The following is a 21498-nucleotide window of genomic DNA, read 5'->3' as shown; positions in this document are numbered from 1 at the left end:
GGCCGCGTTGAACGTACGGCCCGGTCACTTGGCGGAGGGCGCGGGGCTGCCGTGAGCGCCCGGCTCCGGCTGCGTGTGCCGGCCTGCAGCTGCCGCCGCCGCGGCCTCAAGGGCCGTGTTGGGCGGGCGCGGAGCTGTCCGTGCCCGGGGATCGTATGACAGCCCGGTGCCGGTCTTCACGGTTAGCCTGAGACGTGGTATTCTATACCCATAGCTGCAACTCTCCACGCTTTAGTTATTATTTGGATTCTCTGTTTTGATTCCTTTTTTTTCTCTCGTTCTTTCTTTTGCTGTCATTTGTCCTTTACTTTAGGACTTTGTCGTGCCCTTGCTGTACCTGTGTTGCTACTTGCACTATTAAACAGGATATGCATAACAGCATATTAAACTAGCTGCAGTAGAATGAAGACATCAAGAATGTAGAAGCATATGGCAATAGCTGCAGGTGTAGCACTGTATTCTAGTTGCATGTCGTCTTTCACTACAAGTATTTCCCAATTCCATTAAATAATCCTCTCATACAAGCATAAAGAACACACTTGTATTTAAAGGATTCTTTCTGGTCTCGTTTTCTAGCTTTTAAAACAGAAACATAGTAATGGCACGAGCACGTGCGAGCTTGAAGCAGATTATGCCTTTGTGAAATTGTTCTCGTGTTTACTACATTTGTAATTATTTTGTCAGATTTCTTCATGAAATATTGAAGAAGTGGTGTTCTGTAGCTTTATTTCTGTGAGATTCACGGAACTGCAGCTAGTGTCTCAGGGGTTGTGTTTTGAGCATCAGTTGTAGATCGAGGACAAGTTGTTCCGCTTCAGACATGCCATCAAAGCAAACTGGGGCAGTCTGTGTGGAGGAAGAAAATGGAATTAAATATTTTGTTCTTGATGGCAAGAATCGGACTTTCAAAGAGCTCAAACTAGTAGTAACTTACTCTTTTATCTGTTCTCACTGATCAACCAACTGCCACAGCACCCTTCCAGAACAGATGGGAAGTTATGGGCAGCCATTGTCTTCCTTTATTTTCTCCAACTCAGCCCTTAGGTGGAGGTACAGCAGGAGCCTTAGCTTAAAGTATTGTATTGTGAGGGTTTCAGCCTTCTGTCTCACACACATGCTTCATCCACAGTTCCTTTTTTATTTCTTTGAAGTCACAGAATTAGCATTTCTCCAAAGTTCATCCTTTGCTCATATTGCCCTTTATTTTTTGGAGTGCTTTTTCCCCAGTTTTTGCCCACATGGTTATCCTGGCGAGGTAGTGTGAGTTCACTCATTACTTTCCAGCTGTTTCAGTTCTTATGCCCTCAGATTTTCTGTGGTGATACTACAGTAATGTTGTTGTTTATATCATGGGAGTGCACAGTCTGTCATCTGACTGCAACTTTTTGCATACAAAGTTTTACCTTGCAAGCCAACATCATTAGTTATAAGCTATGGGTCTTTTTATGGTACTTAAGTGTTTTTTTAAAAAAAGGATGAATTTTCTAGAAAGACTTATGTTGGACCACACATGCATCTTTCCAGATGTTTTCCCCTTTTGTTATGTTCTAAAAAATCCCCAAACATTTAATGTACGATAAAGAACATAAACAAAAGTTGCAGTTTCCTTTATGGGGCTGCATATTGCCAGGTATATCTGAAATCTTCCATAGAACTTTGCTGTAAGATACTAGCAAAAAAAAGTCATCAAAATGCGACTCTTTTTACCCACTAAGAGCTTTAATATACTCTAGTCATAAACCCAGTTACAGAGTCTTTTCAGTTTTGTTCCTGGACATATCTGGCTTCTGTTCATCCTTAGAGGTATTTTTTCTGTAGCAGGTGGTTTTAGAAGGAAATCCGAGGGGGATTGTGGTGGATACGAACATGAAAGTTGATAGAATATGCTTAGCATGAGCATCTGGCTGAAGTGGATTACTGAAAGTGAGAGAGGCTATGAGATTTTTACTGTCACTTGGAAAGTTGTGTCTAGCAGTCCAAAGCCTCCATCTCACTCCTTGCTCCAAAAGTACATCAGTGTCTCACCCTTTTTAGGACTGTCATACAACGTCAGGATTGGCGTTTGAGCTCCAGTGACAGTGTAGGATGTGTGATGTGCCTTTGGGCTAGGAAATCTTGGAGATGATGCTTTCAGAATTTCAGATGACATTTTCCAGGGGAAGAAGCTTCGCTGCCACTACCAGTCAGCAATTCTGGTCCTTTTACTGCTCTTGCAGGCAGCGGGGGCTTGTTTTCCTCAAAGGTTTCAGGTGGCTGTCAGAGCGCTGAGCCTCCTGGCCTGCTGATGGGTGACACTCCCCAGCTGCTGATCATGATGGATGTGGTGCCTCTTTTGATTGGGTGACACTTGGGCTAGTGGTGAGCAAGGCAAAATGCCACAGGTAATGCTGGGAACAGACGTCCAAAATGTATCAAGTTGCAGCTTAGATCAAAATATGTAGTAGTTCTGTGGAGGATCTGGCATTACTGATCCATACAGGGACCTTTCACAGATGTGTTTCAAAGCATCTTTGGACTTAATCTGCACATCTGTCCTGTTCCTTCACTTGGTGCAAGGCTGCTGTTTACAGCTGGCAGTTCTGTTAAGTTATATGAAAATGCTAATTTTTCCCAGTATTCAGTGTGTGCTCTGCCCTTTCAGTGTGACCCAGGTTTTTCTTTGCAACGTAAAATTATACAATTTTAACTTGAAAGTTTGGCAACAAGTAGTGAGACAGCTGGAATTTAGGCTACCTCAGATGAATTCAGGGATTGAGGTAAATGTATTTGCCCCAGCTTCTTTGATTTCAGGTGCTCACTGATGAAATAATTAACAATACTGGTTTCACAGCTAATGGGCAGTCCTACCGGGAACGATTGCCTATATCCAGAATAGTACCTGGAGATTTTCTGTAGACTTCCTTGGCTACGTTTCATAGGGTCAGTATGCTTAGATAGGCTGGTGGGTTTTGCATAATTTTTATCTTGTTTGCATTCTAGTAATGCAACTGGAATGCTCCTAGTTAATCAAGAATCAGAAAATTGTAATAGGTAATGGGTATTACACAGATAAGAAAAAAAATGTGGCACATGTCTGAAAGAGCTTGCACCCTAATTATAAGAGGAGGGGAAAAGTGGATCTAGGCAGATGGAAGCAGTGATATGATATTAATCAGTGCAGCAGGTTATTTCTCTAACATACTGGTAGTTTGGTCTGTGTTTCTTATAAGCATCATGGTGAAGGTACAGCATGGGAAGATTCACTGAGGTGACACATTTCAACATTTAGTAAGTGAACAGTAGACATACTAGGAGGAGGGACTCATCTTCCAAGTGGAAAGTGCAAGCTGGTAAGATGGGAAAAGGTTTTGGGAAGTGCAGACAGTGAAGACAGTTTGCTTCTCCAACTCTCTTGCATAAAAATGTTGTGAAGAGGAATAACCTGGATGGTTGGCTGGTTGGTTGGTTGGGTTGGTTTTCTAAGTAAAAGTGATTTTTAGTTCATACTAGCCTTGTGACTTTTATTGGTCTTAGCTCTGCTGAATTACTGTAAAATGTAAATTTTTTAAAAAATAGCAGTTACTTATTTTAGAAGCAACATTCAACTCTTGTAAGTAACTAAATATGTACTTTATGAAGAGGGTAAATTTCTAAATATAGGAATATTAATGCTGTTAAATATAGACTATATCAAGCATATCTTAAATTTAAAATAGTCTAGGCACACTGTAGATTTAACTTAACAAATTCAGCAGATTGATTTTTGGCACTCTGTCAAATCTGAAGCTTTTAAAATTAGATAGGCAGATCATTCTGCTGCTTTTGAAGTGGTTTGTTCTTTCTAGAATGGTGGAAATGAGCAGTTGAGTGAGGAGGTTTTGATCTTAATCAGCTTTTTGTAGCAAGACTGACATTAGGAGTCTTCCAGCAAAAACTCAAATCTTTTCTTTCCCATAAACTGAAATATTTCTGAAGCATCCTAAGTTTCTTCCTTGTTTAACTCAATTAAATATAATAATCAAATTCTTGTCATAAGCATTTTGATTTTGAAATTATGTTGATTGATGTTGATCATGTTTTTATTAAATGGGGTCTTTAATTTGTAAGGTTTTCAGTCCCTGAATGTACTGGAAAAGGGCAGGCAGTACCCCATATACACTTGCATTGTAGATCATGTGGAGTAGCTTGTTCTCTTACCCTTCCATCACACTTTGTGCTTTTCAAAATCAGGCACAAGCCCTGGCTGTCTAAGTCCTTGATATGCTCTGGTTTTTCCAAGAGCTCACAGGTCAGTAACCATTGTCTGATGGATGTCCATCTGTGTGTATGTCCATGAAAAGTAATTAATCTAATGGTCCGTGTTGTCTTTTCCTCTGCCTGCTCTTAGTGAAAGGAGACTGAAAAGTGTCTGGGCCGTGCAGTGGGAGTGCAGCTTCTTATGCCAGTGTTCATTTCTAATGCCATGTTGATTAGGTTGGGCTTGAAGTGCCATGCTTTCAGTCATTGTGGGTGTCCCCTGACACTGTTTATTCCCCATGTCCTGAGGGTCCCTAGGATATGGGTTCAGCAGTGGGCTGTGTTTGCCCTGATCCAGGTTGTATCTATCACCTGTGCTGTGGGGCACAGGATTTCACACGTGGGAAAGACTTGTTTGTATTTCAGCTGGTTGGGCCCACAATTATTTATTGGAGCTCTCTAAGTGTACTGATACGAAGATGACTTTCACTGGGGTGAAGTCTGTGCTTTGGACCGTCTTATATAATCTGTCCAAAGAGATCAAAATTGTTATGCTGAAATGAACTCATAGATTGTTTATGTCAATGTTGAATCACCTAAACACAGCTATGTTCCTTTAGGGAGGACATTTTTGCTGTTTTTGCTATTGACTCTTTGCATAATTTAGTGGAAGGTCTTGTGTTTTCTTACAGCAGCTCTGTTGGCCCTACTGTTTGATGAATGTCTTGATGAATTAGTTAAGTGGCTCAGCTAAGTGGCAGTGTGGCAAGTGGTGATGGGTAGTTTCACATGAAACTTGGGTATATATGAGAAGCTGCCAAGGCGGAAAGATACAGTTGAAGTTGTTTGAGCCTCCTCATGTTCTAGGGATGCCAGGTTGCGTGGCTGTTGATATACGTTAGGTGTGCTAACATCTGTTGAAAATATATAGTTGAAAATATAGGAGCTTGAATATTTAGACCTTTCTTACTGTATGAACAGTAAGAAAGGTCTAAACATTGTGAACCCATGAAATCAGCAAAGCTGAATTCAGTGGCACTGTTCACATGCATGTCTAGGCTTTATAACTATAAGTATAGGAAAATTTGAAATCTGTAATTTAGGAACATCATGGTATTTAATATAGTATAAGCTAATTTCTGTGTAAATGTAGCATTTTGTAAAAAAAATGTGCTGTGTTTTGAAGGCTTAAGGAAACATGAAGCTCTTGATGCAGGGAAGCAGTGAGTAAAGATTTCTTTTATACTATACAAAATGTGACTTGTCCAAAGCACATCTGTCACTGATAGGTTCATACAGAAAACCTCTAGCAGTAACAGTATGTGGGGATGTAGGGCAGATGCAGGGATGTCTATCCAAATGTGCAGAACTTGGAACAGGAGCTTGGTGGTACAGACTACCTGCTTTGCTTCAGGGAAGGCTCTTCAGGTATCAGTGGTGGTGGTGCTGTAATATCAATATTGATGACTGTTCTGCTCATTGGCTTAGTGGATAAGTAAGGAGAGGGAATATTGAATTCAATATACTGGCTGATTCCTGTGTCTCTCAGAGATGCAGTAATACAAAGGTCTAAATGCATATATAGAAAAGATTAAAAAATATTAAGTAGACACACTTGCTAAACTCTGGCAAACTTAACTAATTGAACTGTAGTAAGAATATACCTTTTGCTGTTCCCAAATGTAGGGCACTTTAGAGGTTTCCTATACCTAAATGCAGTAGCGCAGTTGAAAATCTTTGGTCGTGTTGGCTCAGGTGACCTTGCTAGCCTGTTTCTGGTACACAACAAGATGTCACTTTATTTCTGAACAGAATATGTTTGCAGTGTATGAGTATTTGACTATTTTGCATTCATATGTTTTGTATGTGAAAACAAAAATCTGTTTTTATGAACCACACCATTAAAAGACAAACTGTAAACTAAGCCCCAGCTTCTATCTGTATGGTGCACAGCTACAGTCCTTCAGTGGATTCACATTTGGATTTTGATTAAATGACTGGTGTGCTGAATTCTCTAATGATTTTTTAAAAAGTTTACTGGCAAATACCTATGCTTTAATTCTGTTCTTCATAGGGCTCCTTGAATAATGACACAAATTCTTGTGAGAGACTTCATCTTTATGGATTCTCCAGTATTTAATAGAGGGATCAATTTTACTCCAATCAGTCATCCCTTGTAGGATAGAACACTTTAATCAGATTTGGAAGACTTTTATTTTCTTACACTCTTTGAAATTGCTCAAAAACCTTTAGGGAATGTGCCAAGGGTAAATAATGACTGAAACCTTTCATGAGGGATATATGTTAAGGAAGAGAAACATTTATTTTGATTAAATTTTTCTGGTATGTTGTAGTTGTAATAACTTACTTTGCAATAACAAAAATAAAGAAAATCTCAATACCTCAGATATTTAACACCACTGCCTAGAAGTGAGTGTGCGTGTGTCCTCTTTTCCTACAGCTACAATTCATAGTGTCCTGTAGTCTAACTGGTGTTGTGACATTCCTCACACATTCATACTCCTTGTTACACAATAGCTGACATTAGACCAAGCCTAAAACTGTGTTTGTTCTGTTCGACTGTGTGATTGGATCTTGTGCTTTTTAGAGTTCAGACTTGCTGCATTCAGTGAAACCTTTCAATAAACAATAACGTTACCTCTGTTTGTCTTTCCTAGTAAGCAACAGATGCGGGTGAAAGATCCATCAAGAACCAACCCTGAGAAGCCAAAGAGAAGCAAAAGGCCTAACAGGCCACAGGATGAGGACTCTTCAGATGATATTTCAGGTAAGTACACAGGGTGATGTTTGTCCTGAGGTTGAAGGCTAATAGCTTCCATGTTGACTGATGAAACCACAAATCACTGGTACCATGAAATACTTTTCATGCTTGAATTTATAACAGAAATATCCCCAGTCAAGTGTTTATGGCATGATCGGTTGTAACACTACATGACTTCTCTGAAGGGCCGGAGAGTTGGTTGATCTTCCATGACAACCTCTCCATGTGAGGTCAGGCACGCGTGGCAGGAGGCTGTGTGGCTGAACAGAGAGCTTCCAGCTGGGCTCAGAGGGAAAAAGGAATGGCAGAGAGGGTGGAGGCAAGTTTAGGCTGCCTTTGCAGAGGTCTGGAGTGTGCAGGATTAGGGACTAGATAAGCAACTTCAGTTAGAATTGGGTCTGGTGAGGGGTGTAAAGAGTAAGATGAACCTTTATGGATACAGTGGCAGTAAATTGAAGACTAGGGTGAGTGCAGACCTGCTGCATGAGGGTCCAGGGGTTCTAGGGACACAGGATGTGGGAAAAGGCTGAGGAACTCAGTTCTTCTTTTCCTTCTGTCTTCACATGTAAGCTCTGCCCTTGATCTTCCCTGGCTCCTGACCTTAATGGCAGACTCTGGGATATAAACATTATCCGGAGTAGAAGATTGAGAACTGTTAAACAAACTGGATGCACACAAGTCTGTGGGTCAGATGGAATGCATCTGAAAGTGCTGAGAAAACTGGTTGATGTCATTGTGAAGCTGTGCTCTGCTATCTCTTTATGGCAGCAAATTGAGGAGGCCAGCTGATAAGCAGGAGGATAGGTCTGCCATTCAGAGTGACTTAGACTGGCTGGAAAAATGGGCAGGCAGAAACTTCTCAGTGTTCAGCAGTGGCAAGTGGAGGGTTTGGCACCTGGGCATAACCACATGCCATTACAGGGTGGGAATTAAGACAGCTTTGCAGAAAAGGTCCTGAGGGTCCTAATGAATAAAACCATGCTGTGCTGTTTGTGCCTACTGTAGGCAGGATTGCATTAATGAGAGTGCGGGGCAGGCAGGTAATTCTTTCTGTCCTTTCAACACTTGCGGGACTTCATTGGGAGAACTGTGCCCAGTTGTGGGCTCTCTCTTACAAGAAAGGCTGACTTGCCAGTGAGGCCAGTGGTTCATCCCTTCCACATTTTTAAAGAGATTGAGAACATGACGTGGGAAGAGGGGCTGAAGGGAATGTCTTTGTTTAGCCAAAGGAGTGAAAGTATAATTTCTTTCATTGACTGCCTGATGGTAGTTACAGAGAAGGCAGAACCGGATTCTTGCAGGAAGTCCACAATGAGAGGACTAAAGGCAACAGACCAAATTTAGGGCATGGAAAATTTGACTAGATGTGAGGAAATTTATTTTATATTCACTCTGAGAGGGGTCAGACAGAAACCTGATTTTCTAGTGAGTTGGTGAAGCCTCAGTCCTTGATGATACTCAACATTCAGCTCAACAAAACCCTGAGCAAACAGATCTGAATTAATATTTGGCAGTGCTTTAAGCGAGGGCTTGGACAAGATGGCCTTCAGAGGTTACTTCAAACTTAGCTTATTCTGTGATATAGTGAAATTTTTGCAAAAAATATGACAGAGAAGAATGGTTGATATTCACATTCAGAATGAGCAGTTGTTGTAGGGATACATGGGTGTTCGAAAATCTTTCTTTATGGGTTGAAAAGAGGTCAACGGCCTGTGTTGTTTTATTTTATTGTCAAAAACCAGGGAAATTAGTTTTGTACCAAAGTAATCCTTGTACTTTTGTACAAACTAGTTTATCTGGTTTTAAGAGGTGGCATTTATTGAGTTGAAAAGAATTTCCATTATGGAAAGACTAAAAGAGATTCCGTCATAAAATTCAGTATGTGGGGAGCAGCTGGCTGATCTTTCCTACTTTCATTCTTTGCTGTTTTTTTTTCCTGGTGCTGAATTAATTGAAGATTATGGTCTTTCAGTGTCCATGCGCTCTCTTCCGTAGCCTTAATTTTGGATGGATAAAATCGAGTATGTGTTATTCTGTGCAGGGCTCACCTGCCAGCACGTGAGCCAGGCAGTGGACGTGCACCATGTGAAGAGAGCGGTGGCTCAGAGCGTGTGGTCAGTGTGTGCAGAATGCCTGAGGGAGAGGCGGCTGAGCGACGGTGAGCCCGGGGCGCCTTCAGACATCTGGCTGTGTCTCAAATGTGGCTTTCAGGTAAGCATGCGTGCTCAGTTTGCAAAGGTGGAGTTTCTGAAGGATATGTTGGGGATCCTTGTCTGTTTGGCATCTCATTATCTCCAGAGGAACAGTGTGACGCAAGTGCTTAGTTGTGAGAGTCCCTGCTTCAGCTTCCTGGGGAAGTGGGGTGTGACCTTATGTTCCTGTTCATTTTTGGCAGCATTTAGGGTTAGCTTTATGTGTCACAGTGTGGTGTGGCATCACAATTAGTGATGGTCCTGCCTTTTCTCTGTTTTTATCTGCATCCTCTTGCCACTTACAGAGAATTGGCTCTGGGAACTGTGTGGCTGCAAAATGCATCTGTTCAGCTGGCTCCTCTGGCAGAAGTTCCCATAAATAGGAATGAATGAAAAACCAAACATGTATATTGCTGAGTGAACTCGTGCTGTGGACACTCAGTTGCTAGATTTGACTGAAACCGGGGAGAAAGGACCATGCTGGAGTGACAATGCTGCTCCTGTGGCAACTAGCCATTAGAATGGATCAGTTAGAATGTCAAATCATGGCCTCAGAGTTCAAAATGGCAGGTCCTGACCCCAAGGGCTTTCACAGATTTCTGCCCTGGGAGTGAAGTAAAGAAATGAATTTGCTTGATACAGCAAAATTCAGCTTATGGGCAGTATCAGGCTTAGTTCAGCCAATAGTTGCCCGAACAAACCATGTCATGATTTTCTTGGAATTTCAGTAGATTTCATTATAGAAATCTACTTTCAGTAGGTTTTGCTATAGAAGCCAGCTCCTACCAGTATAATATGAACAGATTTGATTTTGCAAAGAAACATGCTCTTCACAGGGTTCAGAAGATAGTTAACCAGATCTATATGAGGAGCACTCATATATCTTGCTTGAAAACTTCTGTTAAGGAGGCTTTTAAAAGGAGTTAATTCTGTGTGCTTCTTCATGTTACTGCTGTTAACAGCTTCTAAAACTTATGCCTATTCAGAGACCAGTCCTGAATCTAAGTCCCACTCTGTTCATACTTGAACCATTGCAAATGCTTTCTCTTGAAATTGTGGTACATAAATAGTGTGTTCTGAGCAGCTTTGTAGTACAAAGCACTTTATGTACTTTTTTAATTTGCTGTCTGGAATGCATTTGACATTCTTGAGCAGTGAGGGTTACCTATGCTGCCATCTTCCTTGACATTCTGTGGACCAAATATGCTGCATAGTTGTTTTATTCACAATTACTAGAGCATTCTTTCTTTTGTGAATGTTATAGTTTTTTGTATGTTGATATTTATTCAATACTTATCCAAAAGCTAAAAATTATTTCTATTCAGTTAGAGCAAACTTAATAATTCTCTGTATTTTTAAGTGGTTTTTCCAAGTAGAAAAGATGAGAATGTTAAATCCTCTCAATCCTTACAAATGATAAATAAGTAGGGCCGAATAGCTTCTTGTCTAGTTTTGAAAAGTGGAGTTTCTGTAGTGTATTTTCTAATAATATAGTCTCTTTCTTCTTCCCTTCCCCCCCTCCCCCCCTTACTGGGTTGATGTGTTCATTTTTAGGGATGTAGTAAGAATTCGGAAGGCCAGCATTCTCTGAAACACTTCCAGACTGCACGCACAGAACCTCATTGCATTGTTATCAACCTCAGCACATGGATCATATGGTAAGAATCAGTATGCAGGTGTTTGTGTGTGCCTGTACCTAAGGACTTCACATAACTTAAAGCAGTGTCTTCTCATGATAAAGAAGGATTCTGACAGATAAAAATTAATGCTTTCTATAGAAGGAAGGTAGGCTTTCTGGAGGCAATATGTGTTTGTCCTTTGTATTCTCTGAAATTATTTAAATCTGTAAGGACCACAGTGAGTTGGGACTGATCTATAGAAGAGCATGTATGAGATGAAGGAATTCAATTCTATTCCATTTTTTTTAGTGTGAAAAATTGAAACGAGAGCTTAAGTAATTTGTGTAAGGTTGTTTGGGAGGTTTGCTAGAGCTGGGATGTGCATGCAGATAGCCATTAATTCCAGTTTGTTTCTTCTTTTGTTTAGGTGTTACGAATGTGATGAAGAGCTGTCAACACATTGCAACAAAAAGGTTCTGGCTCAGATAGTTGACTTCCTTCAAAAACATGGTGCCAGGGCTGAACCAAGTAAGTTTGCACAAATAGTTTTATCTGGAAATAATAATAAGCATTTCAGATTTTGAGTCATGTTAAAAATACAGCTGAAAAATTGTGTACAAGTGACCATGATGTAATTGATAATTGCAGAGCTTCTTGGGGAAGTAATGCCTATCAAAACATAATGTCACTTTTTTTTCTACTGTATGATTGCATTTTAAAAATATTTTGGACACTATAAGACAGTTTTTCTGAATTTTGTATTTGACACAGAAAGTTTAGGAGTTGTTAACTTAAATATGATAAGGCCATATAAATTAAGAAATTAATTACAAATTAGCACATAATAATATATCAAAATGTACATTATACATTCACTCTAAATGAATTTAATTTTCTTGGTATGGATGTAAAACAGCTTAAAATTTTCTGATTTAAACTTGTTCTCCACAGTTTACTAGATTTAAGTGGATTTTCTTGTACTCTGTTGTTGGAAGTAATGTCCATTTTTACTGTTTGGTTTTAATTGATAGACTTGTCATTCATATTAAAATAAGATAGTATTAAATTATTTTCTTACATTAGCAGCATTCTACACCTTCTCAATATATGTGATAGTGGATAGAACTTCATATGTGTGGCCCTCAGCTGTCTACTCTTGGTAATGTTGATGTTATTCATCCCTGCTGTAACACACTTGGTAGCATTTCTAGCTTGTGACTTAGTGCACTGACTTCCACATTTGCTTCTCAAAACCTACCTTAAGTAAACTTTTAAAACAATTGGTTGCATCCTTTAACAGAGATAAGCAACCAGTTAGAAGTGAGAAAGGAAAACGATTGCCTTACAGAATTACACTAAGTATTCTTCTAGCTGAATGTGCATAAATCCTGCTGGTTTTAAGAGATGTTACATATTTTTTGAGGGAAAAAATGAAGGACTGCTTAAAAATATGGTACTTTGATGTTGTCACAGTTTGTATATTGAATTATTCAGTTTTAATAAATTGATATATTGCTAGATTTTGCATCTTTTTTTCTTGGAGCAGTGAATATACAGCACGTGGTTTCACTTCTATTCACAGCTTTAGTTTCAAATTTATGTGTAATAAATGTGTGTTGCAGCTTTCTTGCAGATGAAAATGCTGTGGTGGTTTTTTTCAGTTAATGTAATGAAAGCAATTTTATTCCATTATTGTACTGCTGGATAAGACTTTCTGAGTCATACAACTCTGTGCCTCATGGTTTAGATTCTTAATTTATGAAACTTCAAAGCATCTAAAGCTTTCAGATTAAGAAGTTTAGAAGTTTTCTGTGAAATGTCTTAAATTAAGCAACTAAAATTCCAGACTACCTCAGGAAAAGTAAGCATATTTATAGCAGAGCAGGGCGGCATATGTTTCTGCTGTATATGCATTTGTGTTTAATTTTGGTGCTCTGTTTTGAAGGTGCTTACATTTCATGTGAATGTTTGCTGATATAACTGGAAACTTTGCTGTAACTGGAACCAAAATTGTATTTTTAAAATCTGTTTAGGGCTTAGACATAGCCTTGCAGGGTGCCTGCCTTGGCAGCAAGAGGTCTGAGAGTGCCAGGGTCGCTCCTGCAGGGCAGCCGCGTCTCCTGCTCCATTCTGGGAAAGGGTTGGGGCTCCAGTGCAGGCTTGGATTAATGCATTAAGCGTGTGTGTGTACTTCAGTGATGTTTTAAAGGTGAAAGTCTGTGACCCTCTCCACTCTGTCTGTGTTGAGCAGTTTGGATTGCATTCCTGAAAGCTCTGGGAATGTTGGCCCAAAGATGATTTGATGGGTTTTCCTGAGTGGCAAGGAAAAGACAGAAAAGCTCTTTGCCCAGGACTGTTGCTTTAGGCCAGGCTCCTTGCTGGAGGAGGCTGGAAAACAGCCGTGTATTTATAAATGACTGGTGTGCTTGACAGGGAACTCCCGACCAGAATTGGCACTCTTGGTTTATTTTGATAAATGACAGACTTTGTACTTCCTCTACAGAAATCTGTCTAAGTTTTCTTTTTTTAAAATTAGACTACCCTTAGGTATTCTGAAAAAAATAAAATGTGAAATTGAAATGTAGCTCATGCTGTTGCCAGAATACAAAAGGACATTGTGTATTGCTGTGAAAATTAACTCTACTTTTGTTTTGGTTTAATTTTTTTTTAGTGTAACTTTTTATTTCATGTTCCATTGATATTTTCAGTTTAGTTATCATTCTTTAAATTATTAGGTGGTGTAGATTTTTAAAATTCATTTTGTGTATTCACCCCTTAAAAACATAAGCTAATTTTAAAAAAAATGAAAAAAAACTTGTAAAAAACAAGTAGTGTTAAACTGACAGTTCATTCATATTTTTTGCTTAAAAATCAATCTTATGCTTTTTTCCCCACTGCTTTTCCATTCTTTCTAAAAGAGCAGTCAAGGTGAAGACGGTTCTCATAGCAGAATGTGGCACTGTAACAAGAATTCATCTTACGTCTGGATTTCTTTCTGTTGTAACAACTGGTTGGCATGACGCATCATTAAAATTCAAATAGCATTGTGCAGAAATTTCTGTAGAAATGCAGTATGAACATGCTTTAAGTAGCAAATGAGGGCTGCTAGGATATTTTTTTTCAGTTCTCAAAAGTGCAGGATTCATTTAAAGATAAAATGATCAGTTGAAACATGTTAGAGAGGGTTATATAGATTTCCTAATTAATGCATCTTGGAAAATAAACAAAGGAAAAATGCTTGTCATTTGGTACTAATGTGGTGGAATAGTGTGGCAGCAGGATCCCTGCTTTTCACTCGGCCTCTCATAAAGATTCAACTTCACTTCAGCTGTAAAAATGTGCAAATTACATTACTACTACATGACTGACTTTTGTAATTACATTAAGCGATTGAGATAAATCCCAGTGCTGGGTTCCCAAAAGAATGCTTGCAGCTGTGTGATTTTCACATCTGATCCTATGGTTTGTTGTACCCAGCAATGCCTGCTCTTTTCTTTTTTTTTCCCCCTTTTTTTTTTTAGAGGAGTCTGTTTGGTTAAGAGGTCATGTTGGGCACAAGCTGGAAGAAAAAAGCAAGATTGCTTTCTAGGGTGTACCACCCAGAAATTTGTTTTGTGGGGAAGGTTAGCAGGCCGTGATGATTGCCACAGAAAGGCAGGTGCAGTATTGTCCGTGTGGCACACTTGTGAGCTTCACATGGACATAATGCACATGTAGTACACAGGAACCATGCTGAGACATTGCAAATCTGTGTGTCTGCTCATTTACTGGAGAAAACAAATTGTTTTGCAGTCTTAAAAGTGAATCTTACATGTATTTTCCTTTACAAAAGCCAAATTATATGTTGGTGGAAACATAAGATCGCCTACTTTTTATAGAGCAGTTAATTAAATTGGTTTGTGTGGCAATAGAATGGGAAGGAAGAAGATATATTCTCGAATGTTGTAGTTGAATTTATTGTTGGGAGGAGCAAGCAGAGGAACGAGGTTTTTCTAGTAAGTTCAGCTGCCTGGATTTGCCAGTAAGTAAAAGTTAGAAACTTGATTTTTGTTTTGATGGCTGTAACTAATTTACAAAAACAGATATAATTTTACGGTACATGGAAAAACAGGTAGTGTGCTGAATAACTTTGCAGATTTGCATTCTGCTGTGGATATTAGCAATTGACAAAGGATCATATTGAAAAAAAAATGGTGTTCTTTCTTAAGTGACTTTTACATGTAGTTTGGAGTCATAGAAGGCCATTCTATCTACTTAAAATTAACTAGCAAAATAAAACAGATTATATTGATTCTCTGAATCTGAAAATACACTTTGGCAAAAAGACGTTTTTGTTATTGGTCAGAAATTTTCTTTCAAATTTGCTTACTTGCTAGTAAGTTCCTTGCAAAGGAATGAAAACTGAATCAATGACAAAAAATTATTTTAGGCATTTTGTCATTTCTAACCACAGATTCTCACCTTTCCTGTCCATGTACTTATTTACTTGTGAAGTGTAACACAAGTCATCTGAGCATAGAGGATCAAAAGCACTCCTTGAATAGGTTGCTCTTCCACACTCTGCGGATGTCTTTTCTAGTTTATGACATTGTGGCAATGCTCAGAGAAATAAAATTATAGTTTATAATCTTTGATGTGTAGTGTTGTAACACTAATAGCAAAATTTCAACTTTTAAAATGTAAAGCTTGTGACCATTTCAGAAGAAAACCAGGCTGTTTTTTAAGGTTGGATTCTAATTGTTGTACAGTGTTGAAAAAAAACAATCTAAATGTTTTAGATAAAAAAGGGGTGCCAGACAATTTAGTACCATTTCATAATACAGCATGATGTGAACTTGGTAAAAGAAAGACAGTCTGTTAACCTTGCTTTTACTGTGAAGACCTTCAGCTGAAGTACTAGAGTTGTATTCAATAGAAAAGGCCTGACCTTGGAATAAAAGTGTCTATTCCTGGAACCTTTATTTTTAATTAAAAAAAAGTTGCATTGAAAAGATGAGCAATCGTGCTTACTCCGCTGGCTGAAAAAAAATCTTGATGTCATTTATCTTCTTGCTTTCATACCATCTGCACCCCCAGACAGAGCTCAGTTTCAGCAAAGGCGGTGCAGAAGTCCATGTGTGCTGCAAATGTTTGAAATGCTGGCAAAACAAATTGATAGGGAACCCACAATAAGTTTCCCTTTGCAAGCGGATGTGTCAGCACCGTGTGTTTTGGTACACCTGGTGCAGTAAGTGGCTCTGCTTTGTGGAGTGAATCATTGTCCATGCTAGTGTTTGGCTTAGGAATCTCAGTCACTGCCCGTGAGGCTGCTGCTGAGCAGCTGTGGGACAAAGCGGTGTTCCCTGCCTGTGGAGAGCTTATGGGACGGGACCACAGGTGAGTGGAGCAGGCACAAGAAAAGCTGAAGAAAAGAGCAGCAAGAAAGGGGTGCTTTGCAGGCAAGAGCTGTAGCAGAGGAGCAGCTTCTGCTGCCCTTCTTCCCAGGGCTCTGGTGGGAGGGGAGGCTTTCTAGCATGGGGGAGAGCAGGGTGGTTTTGTGTGAGCTTTGGTGAACGTGAGGCTGTGTCTGTGTACAGAAGCAGCTGTCTGAGGGTTGGAGGTGGATATCATGGTGGGACCAGAGGCGGGCACTGACCTGGTGCCTATGGCGAGGTGGTCAGTAGGGTGTAATGATCTGGATGGAGAGCTGGGCACTGGGTTTTGGCAGAGTGCTCAAGGAGAGTGTCTGTGCAGCCAGATATGCTTTGTCAAAGGAAGAGAAGGTTCCAGTGATCAAGGCACAGCTTAGGTGAGAGTTTTCCTTGTATGGCTGCATCAGAAAGGTCACCTCTGCAGCAAAACAGCAGGAAGAGTCTGACAGAGTGAGTCCCAAGCACAGTGGGATACTCTGTCCCTGCTGGGGATGGACAGGCCTGCATAGGGCTAATGTCCACACTACCTAGGAAAGGCAGCTTAAGGGTTACCATGTCAGTTCTCTAAAAGATGAGTTAACTAACAACAGAAATCTGTCTGAATTTAATTACTTCTGTGCTTTTCACCCATCCTGCTCTCATTAATATGAACAAGGTCCTTTATAACAAATATTACTGTATGTGGACAAATGACTTGGACTGCTTCTGTTAGGCCAGGAGCTGAAGGTCCTTGTGGGCAGCTGCAGATGACAGCCATTTTGATGGAATCATTCAGCTGGGATCCTTGTGTATATAGCAGCTTAAAAGTAATTTTTCATACCCAAAAGCATGCCCGTTAAATTACAGGATTGCAAGATTGAGTCAGCAAGGGTCCATGAAACAGTTGTTCAGTGCAAATTCACTTTAAAAAATTACATATTAGCTTTTTGATTAATAACGTGCTTCTAGCCTTGGGTTATTCTCGCAGAAGGACCCTCCAGCCCCAATCTGTAGAAGTATTAGCTATCACAGTCATTACCAGCATGTTCTATTAAGACTGACCAACTCTTCACATGTCAAGTAAACATTCAGCTTCAGGCCTGTCTGTCATTTATCACTGAGCTGGGGACATTGAGCAGAGCTAAATTAAAAACTGCTGTCCTTCCTCTGGTTCTGTATATGTACTTAAAAATATCTGTGTGTTATAAGCAAGGCAGCAGGTAATGTTTGTAATGGCAAAGCAGCACATTTCTGTCAGGACTTTTTCACAGGTACAAAAAACATAGTAAAATGTCATGTGGATTGTGTTTATAAAATTATTAAGAAATAAAAAGGCAGTAATTAAAACCTTCTGAATGAAAGGAGGTTCCTAACTTTGATACCAGCATCCAGGCATTTTTCCAATTTGCTACTACTTCTCCTTATCCCTATACATATATCCTTTTCCCTATATATATCCTCCTAATTATCCAGCTTCGTGGCAATCGGATGTCTGGTTCTCATTTCTTGTGTTTTGTAATTGCGTATTCATCCAGCTCTTATCACAAAGCTGGATGCTTCGGCTTTGTTTTCCCTCCCTTAAATAATTTGTATGTAAGGTTCAGCAAATGGAACCTTGCTACTTGTGTGAAGCTGCCATTTAACCATGAAGTGAAATGCTTTTATTGAGTTTGCCCTGCAGATATGGTCCGCTGTGGCAGTGCTGTCCATATTTGGTGGCTGTGCAAGGAGAGCCAGGTGGTGCTGCAAAGCATAGCACAGTGAAGCGTGGACAGATCTAGGTTTGACATTTGTCATCCTGTACTGCTAAAGGGAAGAGAAAAATCTGCTTTTCCATATGCTTATGCTTTAATTTTTGCCTGCAGTTTTGTCCAGATGGCCCTGTGAACATTGTTTACTTTAAGATGCTGTCCCAGATGTTTTTGAATGCCGATGGATAAATGCAACAACTGTGGTATACTAATACACAAATTATTTCCACAATTTTGGCTTTTTTTTTCCATCCTTTTTTTTTTTTTTTTTTCTCTTTTTAACCATCTCTTTTCCCCAGCACTACTCTGGATGGCCCACTTCTCTGAGGGGGAGACATCTCCAGTTATAATATTAAACTTCTGAGAAAGAGCAGTGCCTTTGAATTGCAGATAACTTGGAGCTCCCATTCTTATGCTATGGTTGTTCTGAAGCTCTGTGGGTGGATGAGCTGCAGACACTGTAGCATTCCCCTTCTAAGCATGCCAGCTAAAAGGTGTTGCTTCATGTAGCCCATAAAACAGTGACTCTTGAAGGGTGCGAGCAGCTCGCTTGTTGTTTATTATATTCAAAACCACTTTGTCTGCTTTTTCAAGGAGAATTCCGTCTTTTAGTTTGCCCTTGTACCGTCTTAATTTTCCACCTGAGTGGAAAGGAGAGTAATTTAAAGCTGTGTAGGCACTGTTAACAAGAACATTTAAAAATGTTTTTAAACAGCAAAGCACCTCTAACTCTGTTCTGAAAAACTCTGATACAATTTGGAAGAATAGTTGTGCCTCAATGGCACTGTAGGGTGCAGGCAGACTGCGTCAGAAGCTTGTTGCCAGATACAATAGATATTTTAATGACTTCTTTTTTATTTAATTATATTTTTTTTCATTTTCTGAGCAAGAAGGTATTTAGGAGTGTACATAAAAGAACCTCTTGGCATGAGAATTTCATTAACGTAAATAGGTCTGTTAGTTATTTCTCAAGAACACTTTAATGAGACTTCAATGTGAAACTCATTAGAACAAATACATGAATTCATATGTCAAGACGGAGATTGTAGCATCACAGTTCTTGGCATCTATTAAGTCCATAACTCGTTTACATTGACGTGCGTTGTTAATCAATATTTAAGACACTGCAGATGTCAGTAATGTTCACATTTAGTCCTGCAACCATGACAGTATGAAAGTTGCTAGTAGAATTCAAGGCTAAATATTGTTATCTCAAGTCTTTCCATTACCTCTAGGCTACAAGTTAATGACTGTCTAACTTTGCTACCCCTCATCTATTTAAATAATAAGGGAAACAAGGAATTATGTGGATGTTATAGCATAGTTTTATCAATTTTTTGTTACTTGAAATTAAAACACTAGCATTGTATGTATGTGGATTGCATTAGTAATTCCTCAGGCTGTGACAGAGAGGTGAGTTGAGGAGCACATGTAGGGATAATGAGTCCACTTGGGCTGTTGACAAGGCAGTTGGAACAGAACACTAGAATTGATAAAGCATTCAGTGGTAACTTTGGGCTACCTCCTTTAAAATGCACCAAAAAGCAGCCTTTGGGTGGTGTTTCTGATGTGTCTAATGAACATTTATCTCAGCTGCCTATTGTTTATAAATAACTCATTTTACTTTATTTGTTGCTTGTCTAATTGTGGAAGTTACAGTCTTATACAGGATGATTATTATGGAAGGTTTTGTTGGATATATGTAGTTGTTGAGGGCAATTTTTTACTCCCCAGGGCTTTATCTGTTGATGTCTAGTTTTTTGGTTTTTTGGTGGTTTTAAGACTGCATACAGCAGCTTAGAGTATTATCAAGGTATCTGCCACATATGTTAAAATTAATAAACATAATAGTGGAAGGACTTAATTGATTAAACTATGCAGTTATGTGGTCATATTAATCTATAGTTTAATTATAGGTTCATCAAAAATCATACGTCTTCGTGAAGAACACAGTGAAACAAGTGAAATACTGAAAGGAAAAAGCTCTGGTAGTGGTGCATCAGTTCCAGTTAAAGGAATTAATAATTTAGGAAATACTTGCTTTTTTAATGCTGTCATGCAGGTAAGATGGAAAGAGCATGCTATTTTCTCTTAGCAGATATCAGAAATACTAAGTGTGTATAATCTATGGGCTTCTGAAAAGATTTTGAGTATTACGAGTCTTCATTCTGCTTTCTGAAAGTCCTTTTCAAATTTTTTTTACTCCTTGCTATCCAAGGAGTGTTTCCTGTTATAATAAAAAAGAATTCCTGGATCACTGGCATTTTGCACAGTAATGAAACAGTAAAAATGCCAAGTGTTTTACACACTGCCTGTGTGTGTGGGTTGTACTGGAGCATATGGTTTTATTTGAAGTTCAGCATTATTAGTCATGACTAATGCAGGGTATCTACCATAGTGGTGTTGTGAATAGTGGCTCTGTGTGCATAATATAAATGTCTGCAGTATTCATTGGGATGATTTTAAACCTCTACAATGGGTGCAGATAAAATTACTTTTATCGATTATGGGTTTTTTCTGACTACAGTAAGAGGAATGAGCTATACAAATACACATCTATTGATGTTTAGTGAACAGCCAATCCAACATCCTCAAAAAAAGCAGCAGCCTTTGTGGGTTTTATATTGCACCATCCTGTTGCTTGTCAGCTGAGCGGAGACATAGAGATGTTTGCAGACAAGAGTGAACAAGTGAAAGAAAACTGCTACAAAGGTGTTCTGCACTGGCACACCTCACCTTGTGTTTATGATGTTGGTTGCAAAACATCAAACAGATTGTAGAACTGCAAAATGTTATCTGTCCATACTTAGGGCATCATAGAAACCTGAGTTTCTAAGTTTCTTCTAATCTGCTGTCAGACTTGACCAAAAATAAAGAAACAAAGCTGAGATATGTTGAGTTGGTTTCTCTGCTAAATTCAGAAGGATAATACTTTTCATTGTGCCAAAGTCTTTGTGCTTCATCGGACATGATGAGAGGGACTGCAGAGTTTAAAAGAGGGAAATAGTTTCTGATAATAATGTCCTCATCCTAAAAAAAAAAAAAAAAATCTCGTTGTTCAACGTAAATTAAAGTTATTACTAGTAAACTATTTTGAAATTACAGAAAAATAAATAAATACAGTTTTAGAAACAGTCAGATCAGTGATTTTTTAGTGCTCTTTCTAGTGGCCAGATCTAAACCTCAGTTACATGGTTTGAAGTATATCTGGTTTGGTCTACCCCTAAATCTAGAATATATAACTAAAGAAACTGTGTAATTGAATGATCAGCGTGTTTCTCATGGTTTTTTGTTTTTTTCTTTCTTTAAGAACTTGGCACAGACTCACGTACTAAATGAATTGATGTATGAGATAAAGGAGAAAGGAACAAAGTTAAAAATCTGTCATACTTCAGATTCTCAATTGGTAAGTATGCACTGAGAAATACAAATTTGGGAAAATGTGGGAAGAAGCTGGAGGACAGGAAATCACATCTCCATTAAAGGCACACTGTTACTCTCCTATTTCTTTCACATTTTAATTGTTCAGTGGGTTTACGTTACCTGTGA

The 21498-nt window shown here is 39.1% G+C and overlaps 1 protein-coding gene across 1 annotated transcript in view; it reads left to right on the top strand.

Annotated features, from left to right (window-relative positions):
• USP45 (ubiquitin specific peptidase 45) overlaps positions 1–21498 on the top strand; it is a 52700-nt gene that overhangs the window by 623 nt on the left and 30579 nt on the right. The window contains exons 2-7 of the mRNA XM_084203139.1: positions 6894–7003; positions 9039–9208; positions 10744–10847; positions 11236–11336; positions 19866–20011; positions 21260–21355. Coding sequence (XP_084059265.1) covers positions 6904–7003; positions 9039–9208; positions 10744–10847; positions 11236–11336; positions 19866–20011; positions 21260–21355 — 717 coding nt within the window. The 5' untranslated portion in view covers positions 6894–6903. The remainder of the gene's footprint in view (positions 1–6893; positions 7004–9038; positions 9209–10743; positions 10848–11235; positions 11337–19865; positions 20012–21259; positions 21356–21498) is intronic.

This window comes from Fringilla coelebs (genome assembly GCF_963513975.1).
Source record: "Fringilla coelebs genome assembly, chromosome: 3".
NCBI lineage: Eukaryota > Metazoa > Chordata > Aves > Passeriformes > Fringillidae > Fringilla > Fringilla coelebs.
This window is presented reverse-complemented; position numbering and strand designations above follow the sequence as displayed.